General features: G+C 40.1%; 1 protein-coding gene across 3 annotated transcripts; it reads right to left on the bottom strand.

Moving 5' to 3' along the window:
- Positions 1 to 3: 3 nt before the first annotated feature.
- On the bottom strand, positions 4 to 20,975 carry Ufsp2 (UFM1 specific peptidase 2). 3 transcript variants are annotated; one of them, XM_021169516.2, is made up of 12 exons: positions 20,893 to 20,975; positions 17,208 to 17,294; positions 16,027 to 16,204; positions 15,880 to 15,946; positions 12,929 to 13,086; positions 12,377 to 12,569; positions 11,115 to 11,261; positions 4,740 to 4,904; positions 4,419 to 4,543; positions 2,556 to 2,632; positions 1,250 to 1,374; positions 4 to 209 (listed from the first exon to the last, which is right to left on the bottom strand). In XM_021169516.2, exons 2-12 carry the CDS (start codon positions 17,269 to 17,271, stop codon positions 123 to 125), a joined length of 1,386 nt encoding a protein of 461 aa, XP_021025175.1. In that variant the 5' UTR covers positions 17,272 to 17,294; positions 20,893 to 20,975; the 3' UTR covers positions 4 to 122. The 3 variants fall into 3 exon arrangements, with proteins under 3 accessions (XP_021025175.1, XP_029336449.1, XP_021025176.1); XM_029480589.2 differs by lacking the exon at positions 20,893 to 20,975 and adding an exon at positions 20,701 to 20,880; XM_021169517.3 differs by lacking the exon at positions 20,893 to 20,975 and adding an exon at positions 20,680 to 20,880.
- Between the last annotated feature and the right edge of the window lie 92 nt (positions 20,976 to 21,067).

The following is a 21,067-nucleotide window of genomic DNA, read 5'->3' on the forward strand; positions in this document are numbered from 1 at the left end:
GAATTAAAATTTCTGTGCATTCTTTACTACTTTTTAAATCACAGCTAAGATTTAAAATTATGTATGCTTTTATTAACATTAGAACAGCTCTTTTATATTCATAGTCTTGCCTCCAAGATAATTTAAAGAGCATTAGGTCGTTGAGGAAGGCATAAGTTATAGTATGCATCCTTGTTCCAAAAGTCTGGACTCTTCCATCCACACCAGCCCTAGATTTGGGAGAAAGGAGAACAAACCCTTTACAACACAAGACTCCACAATAGAAACTGTATAACATCAAGCTCTGTCAGCAGGACTTTGGCATAAGACTCAGATACTGATGTAATTAAAGGATTTTCTAAGTGAAGAGAAATCACTTGTATCTTGTGCTAGACAATCAATAGGTTGCTCCTGAATGGGAAAATGTTGCTATTATCTAAAGAAATTACATTTATTTTGTGACTGTGAAGGCCTGAGGACCACTTGCAAGAGTTGGTTCTTGTCTACCATGTAGGCTCTAGGGGTCAAAGTCAGGTCATCAGGTTTGGCAGAAAGTGTTTTTATCTGCTGAGCCATCTCACCAGCCTGTCATATGAGAACTAGCTGGCTATAAATCAATTTATATTTGTACCTCATGTAGTTGATACAATGTTAACAAATACTTCCAAATTTGCCTCAACTTCCAATCTTTAGAATTATGTTACATGTATGTAAGTGAGAAGCAGCCACATCTTCGTAATGACTAGTGTTTTTATTATTGATTAACCGATCCTAGAATTATTAAGGGCCTGTGTGCATTTGTACATGAGATGCAGATCCTGGGACTGGATTTACAGGTGGCCGCCGTGAGCCCCATGACATGCACACTGAGAACTGAGCTGGAAACTGAACTCTGTTCCTCTGCAGGAAGGGCAAGAGCTGCTGGCCGCCCACTCATCTCCCCAAGTCTGCTCTTAAAAGGAAGAAAGTATATTCTGCTCTCTTGTTTTTAAGACATCGATGAGACAACACAACTGCATGTGCTATAAAGTGTAAAGGAAATGTGTCATGTTCTATTATGAAGCTTAGTAAGTTGCAAAGCTTTTATAAACATTTAATCCTGTGGTTTCTGCTGTATTTCCTATCTTTCCTACATAGGGCTATGATTACTCAACAGACTTAGAACAACTGCTGTCAGGTCACTACCCTGGCCTTGCTTCTTTGCTAACAGCTGTCTCTGTCTCTGCTCTGCCTTGTGCCTTGAATTTAGGTGACAGGGAGAGTGAGTTACCTTTTCCAACATAACCTGCAGGTCTTCAGCACCTGTATAGTGTGGGTCTAGAATCAGGAATTTTATCTGCCCCGTGGTTTCATTCCATGCGACTCCTAGTATTGTGTGAGCCAATACCCCTCCCCCTAGGAAAAAGAAATACGTAACAGGGCATAAGTTAATTTCAACTGCTTATTCAGCTCAAATAAAGACTGTTTTCCTATTAATTGACAGCATTATAACAGATTGTCAATTATTGTAAAAGACCATGATAGCAAATATACTTAATGGATAAGATTACACATTTAATGACTGTTATATATGGAAATATATAAAAAATGCTATGCCTTTATCTATAATCATAAAAAGTTTACATTCCCTTGCTATAACCATAAAGTTTCTTTAAAGGCGTGCACCACCGTGCCCGGCGAGAATCATGTTTCTTTAAAGGCGTGCACCACCGTGCCCGGCGAGAATCATGTTTCTTTAAAGGCGTGCACCACCGTGCCCGGCGAGAATCATGTATCTTTAAAGGCGTGCACCACCGTGCCCGGCGAGAATCATGTTTCTTTAATTCAGTTAATCAAATCTTATTTTACAAAGACAACCCAAAAGAGGTAAGTAGTCTGCTGTGTCATAAAACCAGTCAAGTTAGTAGCAGGATCATGATTTACAGTGCTTAGTCAAGTGTCTGTCACCTTGAAAAAAAAAAATACTACTCTTAGCCGGGCAGTGGTGGCGCACGCCTTTAATCCCAACACTTGGGAGGCAGAGGCAGGCGGATTTCTGAGTTCAAGGCCAGCCTGGTCTACAAAGTGAGTTCCAAGACAGCCAGGGCTATACAGAGAAACCCTGTCTCAAAAACAAAACAAACAAACAAAAAAATGTGTGTGTGTGTGTATATATATATGTATATATATATACACATATATATGTATATATGTATGCATATGTATATATACATACATATGCATGTGTGTGCACATGCACACGCGTGTGTTTGTGTGTGTGTGTGTGTGTGTGTGTGTGTGTGTGTGTTTTGCCTGCATCTTTGTCTGTGCGCCATGTGATGCACTTCCTGTAGAGACCAGCAGAGGCACTGGATTCCCTGGAACTGGAACTACAGATGATTGTGAGCCACCAGGTGGGTATTGGTGAACCCAGGTCTTCTGGAAGAGCCACCAGTGTTCTTAACCATTAAGCCATCTCTCCAAAGCCAATTTTAAGATGTTTAAAATGACTTGTTTTAATGTAACATTAAAAATGCAAATACATTTTCCTTGTTCTCCACCCTGCCTAAGAACCCAACATGTCCACAGCAGCTTACCAATCATCACTGGGGTGCCCACATTCTGGAAATGGTTGGCTAGTTCCCGTCCTTGAGAAGCCATTTCTGAACCTTGGCTAAATAAAAAGAAATCATCTTCTACCACATAACTATTTCCAGCACTCAGTCAAGTAATGAGTTTGGGGAGGGGCAATACTTTCACTCTTTTTGTTGGTGGATCTTGAAAAACAAATTAAGTGGTAGGGACCTGATTCACTGTAACTTAAAGCAGCATAAACTTAAAATTGTTAAGACTTCTAACTGGGAGAAAACAATGACTTCGGCTTTCTGCTTCTGGAGTTGCATAAAGGTTCTGGATTTTTAACATGAGATTGAAACTGGTCACTTTGTCATTTTTTTAAATCTATGTTTTTTTTCTATCTTTAAATTCGGACCAACAACACCTGTCCCATATGCAGGCTAGAGGAGCTTTTAGGACTAATATATGTTTCTGTGAAAACTTCGAAGTGTTTTCGAGTGCACCGTACTTCATGGAGCATTTGGGAATTCTAAATACTTTTCACCTCTGAAAGGCAGAAGGAAAAGCACATATATTCCTCAACATTCCGAGGTAAAAATATTGGGGGTGAAATGAATTTACTATCTCTAACAACAGTGGAGCTAGCAGCACACCTCACCTTTTTAATTCTTTAATTGTTCAAACACACTTATTATTTTCTCCTTAGCATTTAGTTTTGGTTATTTGAAGCTACTGCCATCATATCAGAGTCTTGGCTTGCTATTTGTAAGATCAAACGAAAAATCCAAAGTAATTACATATCATTATAAAGTAAAAAAAAGAAATTGTAAGCTGAATTATCAGTGTAACTATTACTTTTGTGAAGGTACCAGGTAGTGTTAAACCTGGTAAGTTCTTAGCTGAGCAGCTAACATACAAATGTTTTAATGTACCAAACCATTCTTTAGTTTTCTAAACTATTCTGTGAGTGTGCACGTGTACACTTGTGCTATGGTACACATGTGGGGGTTCTAGGGATTGACGCAGGTGGTCAGGCTTGGTGAAAAAGTCTTTTGCTTCATTAGCCACAAACCTAAATGTTAAAAACAGTTGTTTACTACTTTATCTGCCATTATTCTTACTGATTCTTACAATTCCTATTGTGAGAGCAAACATATTCTAAATACTTGGACAATAAATACTGCTACTGCATTTATTAATACAAGACAGTTTAAAGTCTTGTCTCAATAAGCAGTTTAAAGTAAGCCCAAAGTAAGTTTATACTATTTATGAAAAAATGGAATATAACATTTATGGTAATAAAATCAAAAGCTTCTTTAATGGTTAATAGAAAAACAAGTTATGGCTACATAAATTGATATGTGATAGTTTAAATTTTCTCTTATGTTTTTGTTACAAGAATTGTAGAAAATGTAAACTGAATATATTTTTACATCTGTTGGCTTATTTCACATCTTAGCAAAAAAAAAAAAAAAAAGACAAAAACAAACAAACAAACAAAAAACCCTCCAAAAAACCCAAAAGAACAAAAACAAAAACAAAAACCAAAAACCAAACTCACTTAATGATCAGTGATCAACATTTGGTTTTCTCCTTATTATACCTTTAGAAGATTTAAACATTAGTAAACTACATTTTGTATCTAAAACTAATATATACCCAAAGATAATATATTTCTAAGTTTCCACATGTAGACTAAAATTAGTTCTAGAGAATATATGTTTACCACACAGTTTGTTTTAAAACAAGGAGATTTATAAAGCAAGGAGGTAATAAAGAAAAGCAATGACTGGAAATAAGAAGAAAATGTCATTTTTCTATTATTTTAATAAAAATTATAAACTATGTGTAAATGATGAATGTGGTTTACAAAGCATACTTACTTGACAAACAGTATTTTCGAAGTTACACCGATTAGTTGGTTTAGTACCATCTGTACTTCAATAGACCCAATCCATTGCCGTGATCCAACAAATGTTGCTGGCTTGTCGCCAGCATCAACTAGAGCCTTAATGTGTCAAGAAGAAAAAAGTCCATATGTAAGACAGCTACTAAAGTTGTATTTAGGACATTCTGATTACCAGTAAAATAACATTTTTTTTTCAAAATAAAAATAAATCTATGCCACAGAATAATGATTATTAATGACCTTAAAAACCAATGGAATACACAGTTGGTTAGAATTTAGAATGGCACATCTGTACCTGCTGAATTTCCCTGTGTGTGGGAATGGACCTCTCTGTGTAACCCTGATGTCTGAACCATGAGCAGATAGTCTGTAGGGACCTATAAGCACAGCCCCAACCATTGTCATCAATCCGATCTTGCATATAATGATGGTAAGCATAGGTGCCCTGGACCACACAAATCTATAAAAGAGAAGAAATGTAATAAAATATTACAGACAGTACATGCTCTGTAGAAACACCTGAATCATGTTTACTGTTTTGCAACCTACACTTTTACTTTTTACTGGTCAGTGGTTCTCAACCTGTGGGTGGCAACCCCTTAGGGGTCACCTAAGACCATTGGAAAACACAGATATTTATATTACAATTCATAACAGTAGCAAAATCACAGTTAAGTAACAACATCTATGGTTGGGGGTCACTACAGCATGTGGTGTCACAGCATTAGGAAGGCTGAGGACCACTGCTTTAGACCCTTATAGAGATACATTCACAGAACAGTGGCTTAGCACTATATTCTTTTGGCTTTCTCCTGTAGGTCCAGCATCCTTACCAGTGGACCTACACAGAAACCAACCCAGAACGATGTGCGTTCTGGATAGCAATGCCAGCTCCCACACTTTCCCTTTTATTAATTTAATTAGTTTCAAATATGCCATTGGTGATCTGATCATGAAGCCTTATGATTTTCTTGGCTGGAAATATCCTTTTTCCAATTAATTTTATAGCATGAACCCTGTTTTCACTTCAGTCTTTCTTCAAACACCAGAAGCCTTCCATGGTAGCCTGTTTAAAAATGTCATGCTCACTTCTTACCACCTCTCCTTTGTCGTGACTACCAACTCTCTCCTGCCTTCATGTATGCATGCATATACATATTTAAATTTTAAAGTCATAGTTTGAATATAACTAATTATGTTTTTCAGTGACAGCACACCAGCATGTGGGCTAGTAAGCCTAGGTCATTCAAATATAAGCATGTTATTCATGTAGCTCTAGGCCCTAGCTTCTGTGAAAGGCAGGGCACCCAGCTGATGAACACACTGCTGCTGAGTAAATGCTGCCTGAGGGAAGGAGGGAAGGATCAGAGGAAGGCATCAGCAAACAGAGGCAGGTCCTGCTGATGGGGAGCAGGAATGGCGGTTCTGAGGTTTATAAATCTGCTACTAAAGTGTGTGTTAGTAATGCTTAAAATAGGGACTTCCTCATAGTATAATGCTTAAAACGAAATTTCTATAGACAAAACAGATTTCTAAATTTTTTAATTGGTTTCTTGTGAATTTTACATTGTGCACCCTCATCTTACTCATATCTGCCCTGCATCCTTGTAAAGATCCCCCCCCCCAACACCCACAAAAGGAAAAAAGATGTCGTTGTGGAAGCTGTAGTGTGTAACAGTGAATACCCTTTTGTCCACACTTCTTTACTGGGAAATGTTCAAGCATATTATTTTTTAAAAGTCAGAGTTGTGGGGAAAGAAAGGGTACTCACAAGACAACTAGGCAGTAGGCTGACAAAGGATCACCTAGAATGTGTAATTAGACCATTGTGGTAGGAAGAAAACTAGCTGCTCCCTACAGTAGCTATGTCCTCATCTCCAACATGTGCGCATTTATCACAGAGGGACAAGAGGACTCAGCTCCGAGTGGTGTGAGCACAGCAAGGATGCTAGCAGTTGCCTGAAGCCAGGAAAGCGAGGAATGATTCCCCCCTCGGGATCCTGTGCAGGGAGGCTGGCTCTGGATGCCTTTAGTTCAACCAAGTGATGTTAGCTTTGGACTTCCATGTCCAGAACTGTGACGGACACATCCCTGTAGTCTGCAGCTGCCCACTGTGTATCATCTGTCCGTCACGGATTTCATAACACATTGCTTCAGAAAATGTCTGCCTTAGAAATTCTTTCTATCAATGATTATAAACTAGTAAGAAAAGGAAAAATTCAGGTATATGTTGGACATTAAATAATTTTCTAAAAGACTGAAGTATCACCATATATAAATAAAAAATATTTAAAGTGAATAAAACAAAATCTTTCAAATTAAAATTATAGGATATAACAAAAGTACTGCTTTATCTAAAATTTAAAACTCAACAACAGAAAATTGGAAAGATTAACAACAGATTAAGTTCCAATTTAAGAAGTTAGAGTAAACACATCAAATCCCAAAATTAATAAACCCAAAATTAATAGTAAACCCCAAAATTAATAGGACAGAAAACTGAAGTTACAAAAGAGGGGTCAATGAAGGAAATTGTTAAAGAAAGAAAAACCTCACAAAGTGATATGAGCAATTCAAAAGAAAATAACTATATGAGGAATCAAAACCTAGGTAAATATGACTCACAAAAGTGAAAACATCTCATAAACACTAACAAAACTGAATGCTATTAAGAATATTCCCAAAGGGGCTGGAGAGATGGCTCAGCAGTTAAGAGTGCACACCACTCCTGCAGAGGCCTGAGCTCAGCTCCCTGCACCCACATCAGGCAGCTCACAATTTAAGAGGGATCCAGGAGCTCTGGCTTCCACAGCCACCTTCACACATGTGGGTGAGCACGCACACATACAATTAAAATAAAATATTTTAAATAAAGAATTATCACATAAAGAAAATGCTAAGTCCAGGTTGTTTTTCAAATGATCAAAAATACAGCATTACCAATCATATAAAAACTCATTTAATAGGTTGTAGATCACAGATACATTTTTTAATTAAGAGAAAATTATAAGGAAATATCAATTATAAATAGAGAAGAAAAAGTCTTCACAAAATATCATCAAACTGAATCCAGCCGTGAATAAGACATGACAATGAACATGGTAAACTGGATTATATGATGAATGCAAATCCATTGTTACTGGGAGATCAGATTAAGTGTTTAGGGGCAAATAATATGAAGTTTATAGCTTTCTCTGAAATGATTCAGGGAAAAAAAGAAAGAGTCAAAAATGGAGGGAAAAAAAAAAGAAACAAACATTTACAATTGTTTACATACATATGCACCAGACACATGAATGGGAACATTGATAAAAGACTGCCTAACATCACCAAAACCTGGAAAACACTATACAAAGGTTTATCATACAGGAATCAAGCTAACTAAGCCAGAGTGGTAGTGGGCTGGTCGGATGCTGCCTGTATTCTAGTGCTACTTCTGGTTCCTTAGAAGTGGCAGACCATCAAGTACTCATGATGCCATAGGAACCTTCTCCCCAGTTTAACAGTCAATAAAAGGCTAGAACCTGGGGCTGGGCAGTGGAGGGGAAAGGTGGCACTGGAGGCCTGAGAGGGAGTCACTGGGAGGGAGGGAGGGAGGGAGAGGGAGAGGGAGAGGGAGAGGGAGAGGGAGAGGGAGAGGGAGAGGGAGAGGGAGAGGGAGAGGGAGAGGGAGAGGGAGAGAGAGAGAGGTGGAGAAAAAAGAAGGACACCATGGGTTAGGAGTCAGCATGGGCATGAGGCTGGCTGACTGGAGTTAAGAGCAGTCCAGATGACACACAGCATGTAACTGGGGGTTATCAATAGGAAACAGATGTTAATAGCATAGAGGCTAGATATCTGCCTAGCATCAGTGCTAATAAAGGCTTATTAAAAATATAAAGGCCGTGTATATCTTTTATCTGGGAACTGAATGATCAAAGGTGGGTTAGAAGCCCTGGATTGAGATTATTTTCTACAAGAGTGCATAGACAGAATAGGTCACTTTTTTGATACAGAAAGTTGAGTGGAAAAACAAGTTGTAGAAGACTATATATATATATATATATATATATATATATAGTCAAACATTGCTAAGGTAATGCATACCTTCTATGGACACATACACATGAAACTGCTAAAAGTGGGAGAGAGAAGAATGTGTCTCTGTGCAATGGTCCTTTAGTAGACATAGAAATCTGTCCCAGGACTCAATATAGATATACAGCCTTGGATACTTAGGTTCTTTATAAAAAATGACATAGTGTTTCTTATAACCTATGCACATCCTCCCTTGTACTTTTTTTTTTTTTTTTTTTTTTTTTTTGGTTTTCCGAGACAGGGTTTCTCTGTGTAGCCCTGGCTGTCCTGGAACTCACTCTGTAGACCAGGCTGGCCTCGAACTCAGAAATCCGCCTGCCTCTGCCTCCCGAGTGCTGGGATTAAAGGCGTGTGCCACCACTGCCAGGCTCCTCCCTTGTACTTTAAATAATTTCTAGATTACCTATAAACACAGGTAAAAATAATGAAAATACTATACAAATGGCTACTGTATTTTCTAGGAAATAATGGCAAGGCAAGAATGTATATATTCTGTGCAGATTTTTTTCTGCAAATATTTTTGAACTAAGATTGCCTGAACGCACAGATGTGTAACAAGCAGATATGGAGGCTGTGTAAGAGTCATTTACCTGGGGCTATCTTGAGGATGCAGTGAGTGGACACAGGGGCAGAGAGATGAGTAGTGTTCTGTTTTTTAACTAAATAGAAACTCCTAGTTACTCATTTGCTATGCTGTGAAACACTGTGTGTTTATCCATCAATGTGTGTATACACATGTGTGTGTATATATACAGGCCAAATCTTATAAATACTACAATGAAGAGATGCCTTCTGCATTCCGTAACATGGATAAGGGATCTGTTTTCTTGTCAAAATCAATCAGCATGCACTCAGTACTCTACCATCTCCAGGCTTTTTAAAAGGAACTATTAAGAGTTTAAAATAAATAAGAGAATGCCACGCATGCTATGGAGAAGTTCTAAAACTAGTTTGAGAGAAAAATATTTAAGTCAGGAGCTTGTAGAAGGCCACAAAGAGTTTTGTTGTGACATTATAAACTCCATTTCCTAATCTATGACTCTCTGGTGAGCAGGATTTTAACAATAGTTTCCCCGAATTTCTCCCTGTCTTCTCAAAGCAAGTGAAGTCATTTGACACCCGTAAATGCTGACTCACGAATATACACACACTGGCGGGAGTCCAGCTAATGCTATTTCCAATGGAAGCTCGTCTGTCTACAGCTCTTACAGATGGGGCTGTTGCTGCATGTGTGTACTGATGGCTAAGTCCGAAACTGGGCTCCTCAGCTCTCTCTCGCAGTTACCATAGATTTACTCATTTTGATTCTTAGGATTTCCTTGCAAAGCTCCCAGACATTCAAAAGGTACTGAAAGAACAGCAAATCACAGTTTCTTGGGAATGTAAATTGAGATGTACGTGCACAGTAAATGCAGCAGTCAGAGCAGAGGATCAAGTTGCAAAGAAGGCAAGCAGAACAGCTCACAGATGAATAGGAAAAGGCTCTACACAACTGAAACAATGCAAGATACACGAGGCAGAAGTTGACAAGGACAGAAAGAGCAACCAGGAGCCAACGCAGAGAAAGCAGCTGCATGCCAGCAAGGAGCCTGGCAGCCCTTTGGAGAGCCTAAGCCTGCTCCAGTCACTGCACTGGTCTGTTTCTACCAAGCCTTGTGTTCCTGTGCTCCCTCTCTTGGGTGACAATGAGATTCCTTTTAGTGCCCTTCATGTATCCTTAATTTAATGTCCTCACTCTGTGCCAATCCAGTTATCTAAGCTACTTATACAGACACATGCTGTATGTAGAGGACAGGAGGACAAGCATCTTAGCCTTGTCCATGCTGTGGCTTGGGAAGCCTGTAACTAGCATGATCTGCTGGCTGCAGAATGAGCAGAAAGGAACAAACCTTTAGAGGAATTAGGGAATGCTATGTTAGTAGCAGATGTGCAGTAAACACTCTCTACTCACAAACCTTTTAGATAGTTAATTGCTGCTATCGTTTTTAAGGCAGGGTATGGTCTCCCTGGTTAGCCAGAACTTGCTAAGATTAAAGCCATGTGTGCTAACACTCAACCAATTACATTTTTAAAATTGTTTTAAAAGAAGACTGACTTTGTGAGTGTGTGCGTGTGTGTGTGCATGTGTGCACGCCCGTGCGTGTGCTGCAGTTGCAGCAGCTATGAGTTGCTTGATGTGAGTATGTGGGTGCTGCAAACTGAACTCATGTCCTGTGGAAGAGCAGCAAACACTTTTAACTACGAGGCCATCTCTCACCCACTAATTACACCTGTCTTAAATGAGGTCTTTTTCTTTTCTTTTTTGCATTGTTTTTCACAGGATTTCTCCAGGAACTTGCTACATAGACCAGGTTGACCTTGAACTCAGAGATTCACATGCCTCTGCCTCATGAATGCCAGATTTAAAGGTATTCGCCACTATACCTGGCTCCTTATACAGGTCTTAAACAAAGGCTTAAAAAAGACAAGTGATAAATTATTTTTTAGGGATGGCATACAATATGAATCAATTCTCAAAATATGTCTCTTGGGGACCAATCCAAAACAATGAATGACAATGATCAATCAACTCATGAAAACTAATTAGACTCACCACACTGCCCTCTATGTTAGGTGGACTCAGATAAGTATGTGGATTTCTGATATAGCCATCTTTATATGGTTCATCTGGAAAGTGATAAGCATTAATCCTTTTGAAATAAGGTCTGTCATGAGGCAGATTGAAGAGGTCATGTAACTCCTAAATAAATCAGAATCAATAGGCAAAGAAAGCAATTTTAGACTTTTAAGTTAATATAGTCAAACTCAAGAATTATAAAACAGAAAACACATTGAGTATAAGTTTTAAAAAAATGACTTAATTCATTAAGGTCAATGGATAAATAAACTGAGACCAATTTATAATCCTGTAGTAGGAATCAGAAGAAGATAGAAATGTGAAATTACTTGCTAGAATTGGGATTTTTGTAAATCAGAAATTATAATTCAAAATGATATATTTAATATTTTATAAAACAATGTTCATAATGCTGCAGGCATCTAAGTGCAGTTATTAAATACAGTGAAGTTAGTGACTGGAAAACAACCAAGATGCCATGAACGGAAACACTGACTAATGTCTATAATGCGTTATTTTCTCAACAGCATAAAAACATACGATACTTATTCTAACATCTGGCCAATCTCCAACATACTCTCGTGGCTTCAACAGGTTAGCTTATGCAGTATCTGAAAATCAATTTATCCCCAGCTTTTGAAACAGTAGAGAGGGTTCCTGTTATGAATTCTCAGGGGCAGAGTTTAGAACATAATTTAATGAGTGCCAGGCAAGGCCACAGGTCCAAAAGTTAGATTCTGAAGACCAGCCCTTCTGTTGATAGGTCTCGTTTCTTTAAAGGCTGAACAGGTCTCTCTAAAGCTTCTCTACTGAAACGTAAATAAGCGTATTTGTGGTTGTGATACTGCAGTATATAAACAGGATTAGCATGGACTCCACCTTCCCCTGCGCTGATGTTGTCTTTCTCACAAATCAGGAGCAGCAGAGGGAAAGGGAAAGGAATGTCTTCCACCGGGCACTCCAGGCAGGTAAGCATCTTTCCATTTCTATTTTTCACTACAGAAAATGATAACATCTCATAACTATATGAGCCACACTGAGCATCTGAAATTAAGGTATTATATGCTATACTAAACTGGCATGTTTTCATTAAAAAAAAAAAAAGATTCATGAAAGAATTTTGCCCATTTCTGTACTTTTAAATTAAACCACAAAATAATTTACATTTATTGCAATTATCCTTAAGCACAAAATGAAGAAGAGACTCTTTTTCTCTAATAATACCGATCTGCGTTTACCTTTCGATAGGCTTGGAGCCGATCATCTGGGATTCCTGATGGAAATAAAACCGTTACAAGATTCTTTTTCCCTGGCAATAGAAAGTGCAGTGGCTCGGGGACCACAATAGACGTTCCTTTCATATATCTCAGGATGCATTTTTCCACATCAACCAGCTGACTGAGAATTGCATCCACTAGAAGTCTGCGCACTCTGCAGGAGAAGACATTGAAGTGAATTAAAAAGATATAGCAGCTAAAATGAGGTTTAGCTGGTGTGCCCTGAGTGGAGTCCACACTTTTACTGATGAGGCTTGTTAAGCAAAGTCTAAATTATGCAAAGTCAAAGTAACTGTAGGTGGGCAAAAGGAAGCCTTCTCGGTTTCAGCATGCTATCCCACTCCTTCCAAATAAATATTTAATTCTCCATGACTCTTAGGTTGATAACAAGAACTATGTCACAGCAAAAACAGCCTTTTCATCTTGTATATGATTCTTAAAAAATTGAGTTCTGATTACTTTACAGAAATGTCCTCATTTAAATGTGGCAATAGTACTATAAAAAATACCTACTTTCCCCATGTTTCCTCTGGAGCAACAGACACAACGGCGTCAATTGGCAAGCTCATGTTAATGTAGTGGTGCTCTTCATTTTCCCTCTCCAGGATGGGGGTTACAGCTCCCAGAGGGGTCGATATCTCCAGCATGAGGTCTATATTGACTATCTGTTGCTATACAGACAGATAGTAAGAGTCAACTTGTGGAACAGTAAACACCGAATAGAAAGGGTAGAGTTTTAAAGGCTATAGAAAGCTAGTAACTCTAGGAAATTCCTTTCTGCCTCAGCGTAACCTGAATGCATCTAGAGTAACTGTTAAGGAAAGACGGACTCAGACCGCCCATGTGTTTATTGGTATAGAGCTGTGTGTACAGCTCACTGAGTTATTATGTTACTATTCTTTCCTTCTTTGCCCAGACCTAAAGAAAAACAAAACCCAACAAAAAGCCACAAATAACATGTTCAGCAGGTGGACTTTTAAGTTTGAGGCCAGCCTGGTCAACTTACCAAGTTCCAAGCCCACCTGAGTTGTGTGTTGAGTCCCTATCTCAAAACAACAACAAAGTCAGCAAGCAAAAAGCCCCACACCAAGTGCATACTATACACTCCTGGTATAAGAACCTCTTGAAATTACAGTGTGTGTATTGAACAAACTAGCAGACTAGCAGAAGTAATCTGGCTTCTCACCCAGATTAGTTACAAACTTTGTGAAGCTCAAGTGAAACTGGACACAGAAATACAATATATGCAGGTAAACATGTATAAGCGTGTTATGTATGTGTGCCTGTATGTGTATATAAACATATATGTTTATATTCTCCAAGGAGAATGGCTGACCAAACTGGAACAGGGAAAGACACATCTGGAATAATTTATGAATGAAAGTAGGGAGCACCAAAAATTCCAAAAGCATACCAGGACCATCGTGAAGAAGCTTGTATCAACCAAATCTTGGGAAACATGGATGTCAAAATAGCTAACAGTGGGGGCTTTAGAGGCTGCTCAGTACTGCGTAAGGTTAAGGTCAACTGCTGTTGCAGAGGACTGTTCAAGAACTCACATTGGATAGCTTACTATCACCTGTACCTCCATTTCTTGGGGGATCAGATGCCTCGTGTCTCCAAGGGCACCTGGACTCACACACACAGAGCCACATACACACCAAAACAGTAAAACAAATTCTTTTAAAAACCCAAAATAATTAATGATAGCAACAGATTCGAATCTACTCCATAAGTCTCCACCCTCCATCTCGACCTAAGGAAGGAACTAGATATACAATACACAGTTCCCAAGACTAAAAAGAAAAGAGGAAAGCTTGTTTGGGTACAGAAATGCCAGACTTAGAAAAATCTCTGCCTCTCAGTCATTAGATTAATAATGTTATCAATGGGGTACTGGTCCTGTGTTTGGTGGCTTCCTCGAGCCGTGGAAAGTATACTTGGGACTCTGTTCTAACAACAGAAGGTTAGAGTTAGGAGAAGGTGGGTAAAAATATGACGAGGTGTACCTATGGGCTCACACTATCTTTCCCTGAGGTATTTGATAGTACAGAAAATACGGTACTTTTACAGTGTATAAAACTGGCAAATACCATAAGCAACTGATAAAAATGTCAACATCACCAATGCAGAACACACTGAAAGCACCTGCTTGTTTAATGATATGCTGGGACACAACATAACTTCTATAATATGCCAGCTAATGATGTACGGATCTAATCAGAAGCGAGCACAAAATGAACCTACATTGGAGAACATATTATTGTTTAAAGGGTAAACTCCTTTTAATAATTTTCAAATCATTATCTCTAAGCCATGGATATTTTGTACACTCCATGTGTGTAAAATCTAGCTTATCAGCACATCTCAGTGGCGTCTTGAATAGAATGCAAACTGAACTCATCTTCCTCAACAGGTAGGCTGATCTTTGCTGTCACCTGGATACAGCTGGGAACAGGAAGCCCAACTGGAGAACTGCCTCGATCAGACTGGCTTGAGGGTATTTTCTTCATTGCCAATTGATGTCAGAGGGCCCAGCCCACTGTGGGTAACACATCCCCGGGGCTGGTGGTTCTGGGTAGCAAGAGAACACTGGCTGAGCAAGAGCCAGAGGCAAGCCAGTAAGCAGCTGTCTTCCCTACTCCCTATTTCCACTCCTGCTCCACCTTCCCTCAGTCAAAGTCTGACATGGAGACCTGTAGACCAAATACCCTCCAACCCCAAGTGCCAATGGAGTTTTACAGAAAGCAAACGCAACACCCACCTTCCATGTCTACTCAAGGAAGGAACTAGCTACGCCGTATCTAGTTAGGTCCAATATCTCCCACTGTGCTCCTGAATGTGACTATGGTAGTGTTGACTGCCAACTTAGAATCTAACATCTCCTGGGAGATGCTCTGGGAATACTTGTTGGGGTGGACTGGATAGGTTAAATGAGACGCTGCCATTCCCCGACTGGGCCCTGTACCGTATCCACAAAGGGGACTGAGCAACTGCCTGCATTGACTGATTTCTCTCATTCTAACCAGCTGCCATTCTAACCAGCTGCATCCTGTTCCGGATGCCTTGACTTACGCCCAGGAGCTAAAAGAAACTCTCTTAGGTTAGTTTGGTCAGAGTACTTCATCGCCTCCCTGGGAAAAGCAGCCAAGACAAGGGTCAGGTCTTACCACTTTCATATTCATACCTAGTGGTTTACTTACTGCCTCCTGTACAGCCTAGAAAAACCCTGCAGTGGTAATGACAAAACTCAGCTCTGCCTTTGCAGGAGCAAAGTGAAAAAAACTGTCAAAATTACACATGGCAACAAGAAAAAAAGCTTAGACATGTAAAACAAGCATGTTACATTTCTACACCTCAATATTCTAGGAGGGCAAGAATAAGTATCAGTCACATCCCACTTAGCTCCAAACTCAAGGATTTGATTTTATCTTTTAATAGTAGTGAAAACCAGATTTGCTTACCGTGTCAGTTAACTTTTTGTCTTTCTTTTTAATGACTTTTCGCTTTGTATCCTCCTCTTGATCAAATCTAAAATGTTGATATACAGAGACATTTACGAGTACGATATGATACTTTAAAGTATTTGCAGAAACTCTTTGAACACTCACTGAATCAAGCGCACTATGTTCTTACAGGCAGAGCTGTCAGTCAGCTCCCCCGTGTTTGCATCGCTGTTCGGCCACAGGTACACGGAGCTGTTACAAACTCTGAGCACAAGAGCATCTGAGGAGAGCTTGGTAGTCAGGTCGCTCAACACCTGGCGCAGTGCGTTCTTGATAAACATTTCTAGATGAACAGTGCGAAAGTTAGAAAGACCGTGAACTTCCAACACGAAGCATTTTATACATGAGACAAAAGTAGAAGACAGTACACATGACTCTCAGACGCCCTCCCTATTTTTTAACCACAATCACGATTTTAGCCTCTCTATTTTTTGGGTTCTGAGGCCATAAATTCCATGCAATGGCTTTTAGTAAATTTCTATAAAAATTTACAAACAATACTTTTTAAAATAATTATAAAACTTTCATTGCCTCCAAAAGAAACCCTGCCCTTCTCTGAAGTCCTCATGCCCCCTTTGCTTCTCACTCCTTATCTTCCAACATCTGTGGCTCTAACACCACAGACGGCATTTTCAAAACCAACATAATTTATCCTCAGGGAAGGAGGGAGCTGCTGCCCGTCTCACCTTGGTTTCTCCATCTCCTGCTCAGACTATACTCCCCTAAGTGTCAGATTCAACCAAGTGCTCGTTGAGACTCTGACCCCAATGTTGCAGTGGCATCTCAAGCGTGCCACATGTCAGCCCCGACTTTCCTCACCCCCTCCCTGGACACTCCTTATCTCAGGCTTTGGCATCAGTCTCAGCCAAAAGCTAGAAGACGTCTTGGAATTTGCTTCATACAAGTCATGCTGAATTTTTATTTTCCTCCGAATTCCTTCTAACATTCCAATAAACTATAGCATTCTAAAGGAGTCTGATACCAGAACATGGGTAACACACAATTACAACTCTGCAATATATAGTTTCAAGAACTGCACTTACATTGTGTGATTACAATTTTCTTCAAGTCAGCCCTAAAGGTTCAAAAGGAAGGTTAAATCTTCTAATTTACACAGAGGTGCCCTGTGGGCTGCTAAGGGAGTTAGTATATAATTCTATTGAATCCTATTTAATTTGAGTTTATTTTTCTTATCTTATTAACTCATTTTTTTCTTGGCAAAATGGAGGGATACTTAATATATATCACTGTAAATTCTACGATAAAAGATGTTTTGGAAGACATACCTTTAGGTGGTGCTAGCTGAAAAGCCAGATCGAAGCCACCTCTTATTCTGAAGAGTATATCCATAGAGCATAGTTTTAGGAAACCACCTAGAACAAAGGAAACCACAATTCTCTTGAAATGCAAGACAAACTCGTCTTCAAATGAATTAGAATATACCTCGGTTAGGATACAGCATTAATTAAACTAGATTTTTCTACTTATTTTATGAGTTAATGTCTTATGTATAAACACACAACAACCCCTGTAAATTCTTTTAAAAAAAGTTTTCAAACCTTAATCCCATACTGAAGTCATCTAGGGACACATAGGAGTGTCAATGCCTCCTAATTCTGGAACAGCATAAGGCCATCCTGGGCACAAGACTAAGCCTGCCCTGCTTCCTTTCATGGCGATTGCAATATGAAAAGGAGGTTCAGAATCACTGTATTTGGCACTAGAATCTTGATGCATTTAGCAATGACATGAAATCATCAGTGGTAAAAAAACTAGTTGAAGAACATGACCAGAAGGGGATGGAGAGGTGGCACTGACGGCTCTTCCAGAGGTCCTGAGTTCAATTCCCAGAAACCACATGGTGGCTCACAACCATCTGTAGTGGGATCCGATGCCCTCTTCTGATGTGTCTGAACACAGCTACAGTATACTCAGATACATAACATAAATAAATAATTCTTTTTTTTTTCTTTTTTTTTTTTTTTTTTTTTTTGGTTTTTCGAGACAGGGTTTCTCTGTGTAGCCCTAGCTGTCCTGGAACTCACTTTTTAGACCAGACTGGCCTCGAACTCAGAAATCTATCTGCCTCTGCCTCCCGAGTACTGGGAGTAAAGGTGTGCGTCACCATGCCCGGCCCGAATACATAATTCTTAAAACAACAACAAAAGAAAACATGTCAAGAACACTGAGCTTAACACACGGAGAGACTGTGGCTAAGCCAGCGGGAGGAAAGGAACTACCGATGGTGACACGCTGGAAGAACTCATCATTGGAAACGTCCAACAGTGATTTCACATTTAGAAAATACACCAGGATTAGATACAGGGATGTGAACCTAACTGCAGCAGTGAGAACAGCACAGAGCTAGCGAGTGTGCGTGACAGAATTTACTTGGCTTAGACAATGGTCGCCACTGACAGAGATAGATAAAAAGCATCTGCAAAATGGAAGCGACTAGCAGTTCTTAGCTGGGATCCATGTTGAGTTTCAGGTAGCAAATGATACATATAACAAAAGAGCTATATCATAATGTGTTTGTATGTGTATGTGTTTGGGGGAGGTGGTATCTTGAGGAAAGTTTTCAAAGATTTTATCAAGTTCTTAAACTATGACTTGAACACTTAAGGACTACATGACCCAAGAACCCATGGGGCTTTGACTGAGAATGGCCCCCAGAGGCTCATGTTGAAATTCTTGGTCCTGAGCTGGTGGATCTGCTTGGGAAGGATAAGAGGTGTGCCATAGGGGCTGGCTTCGGGGCTTCAGACGCCTCCCACCATTCCCACTATGCTCTCTGCCTCCTGCTTGCGGATCAAGATGTGAGCTCTCATTTGCTGCTCCACAGGCTTCACCAAGCCTTGGCTCTGCTCCGTCACCATAGGCACTAACTCCGGAGCCATAAGGCCGACTAAACTCTTGGTCGTGTGCACGGTGTCTTATTACAGCAACCCAGAAGACACTGACACAGAAGAACCCTGTGGTGGTTTGTATATGCTTAGCCCAGGGAGTGGCACTATTGGAAAGTGTGGCCCTGCTGGAGTAGGTGTGTCACTATGGGTGTGGGCTTTAAGACCCTTGTCCTAGCTGCCTGAGAGCCAGTCTTCTTCTAGCAGCCTTCAGATGGATGTAGAACTCTTAGCGACTCCTGCCTGCACCATGCCTGTCTGGATGCTGCCATGTTTCCACCTTGATGATAATGGACTGAACCTCTGAACCTGTAAGCGAGCCTCAATGAAATGTTGTCCTTATAAGAGTTGCCTCGGTCATGGTGTCTGTTCACAGCAATGAACCCCTCAGACAAACTCTATTCTGGAACAAATGAGCTAGAACTGACACCCATGGCATTGAATGACTGAACACTGGGCATATGTCACCTTTGATTGTCAGAACATTTTGAAGTGGGTGCTGGTGCAGTTTTTTATTTTGTAAATTTCTTGTCACATCTCTGCAAGAGTGACAGCTTTTATGTAACCTTTTCAAAGACTACACCACATGTCCCAATTTCACTCCATTAACTTCATTCTAAGCGAACAATACAAAAGTTTAATAATGTTGTCCATTCATTCTGTTGTTTATCGTAAAAAACTAAACCCCTCAAAACTGAAAAAAATACTGTGAGAACTATCAGTGAGAAGTTTGATAAACTTAGAACGACAATACCATTTGAGTAAGAAAAATACTTATATAAACTGAAGATTGAAAAGACAAGCAAAAACCCTGTCTTGAAAAACAACAACAAAAAAAGAAAGAAAGAAAAAAGAAAAAGAAAGAAAAGACAAGCAAGAGTAAGGTTTAACTCAGGTACTTATACAATAAGATTTCTGCTTAACATAATCAGTCACGCCTATTCTCTTCTGTAAATATGGAGAAAAGATATGGTACTTCACCCAGGGTTGTTATGACAACCTTAAGCAATCATATGTGAAAGCGCCAGGGTCTCTTTAGGCTTTTAAAGCAAGATACTCTATAAAGATGTAATATTTAAGCTGAAATCCGAAGGGCAGGTAGGTAGCCATAAACGAAGCCTTAAATTTTCCAAGGGAAAGAGGTATTCTTATGTATGTATGACCCATCTAAGCACAGTGACCAATTGGTGAAGGCTTGCTTAATTGAAACAACATGTAGGAAGGCTGATGTATACGACTGTAAGCCCAATACTTGGGAGGTGGAGGCAGGAAGATCTGGATTTCAGAGTCATTTCTGACTGTATAGTCAGTTCAAGGACAGCCTGGGTTTTGTGGGGCTCTGTCCTAAAACCAAAGCAAAAGATCACTTAAACTATGACCCATGGATGATAGCCAGGACAAAGATCAAGGACGGCAAAGGAGGTGTCAGTACAGACAGCCAAAAGTAGAACCCAGACTTGATTAGACTTTGTTCTTGAGATGAGGTGTCAACGGTTTGGTGGGCACAAGGAGGGGTGAGCTGGGTTATCGGCTGGGAATTCTGAAGGAAGAGTGCGGGGAGAACAGGAAATGATGAGCCGGCTCTGTAACTGCTGAGTTTGAACCATCTATTTAAGTGGAAGCAGTTGACTAGACTTATAAATTGGGTTTGGAGAGAAAGCTCTGGGTGTTAGCTGAAGATTATCATCTACGGTACAGATGGCAGGACCTAGCTGAGCTAGGAGAAGGGGAAACTGGAGAGTTCTGTGCCACGTAAGCGAAGGGAGAAGACTATTTTAAGGAAGTTAGGCCTATCTTTTCAAAACCAAAAGTTCTTTTTCCTAACTTCTAAATACGACAAATAGTGCCTTACTGTCAAGATGCACTGACTGACCCGGAGAGTCGCATGACCCGGTGCTGCTGGCGACCGGATCAGGGAAGAGATCCAAGTGAGGATATTTTGCACCGCGACTTTTGGCCTCTCAGGAGCAGCTCCTTTTAGGGGCCTGGAGCCATTCTCCTAACGGTTGACGAAGTCCCAGGGGTAAATACGGGGAGGCCACTGACAACCAGCAGAATCACTTACCAAGCACCACTGGCGATGGCTAGAACGCCTACTTCGCGCAAGCAAGGGTCGTCCCGGAAGTGACGTCATGCCCGCCGAAGGCGGGGCTCCGACAGATGACTACCACTCCCAGAATGCTTCGCGTCAACCATCACGGAGCGTACCACAGGGAAACTATTCGCCGATGGCGGGGAAA

This window comes from Mus caroli, unplaced genomic scaffold, assembly GCF_978045245.1.
Source record: "Mus caroli unplaced genomic scaffold, Mus_caroli_1 scaffold_10, whole genome shotgun sequence".
NCBI classification, from domain to species: Eukaryota; Metazoa; Chordata; class Mammalia; order Rodentia; family Muridae; genus Mus; species Mus caroli.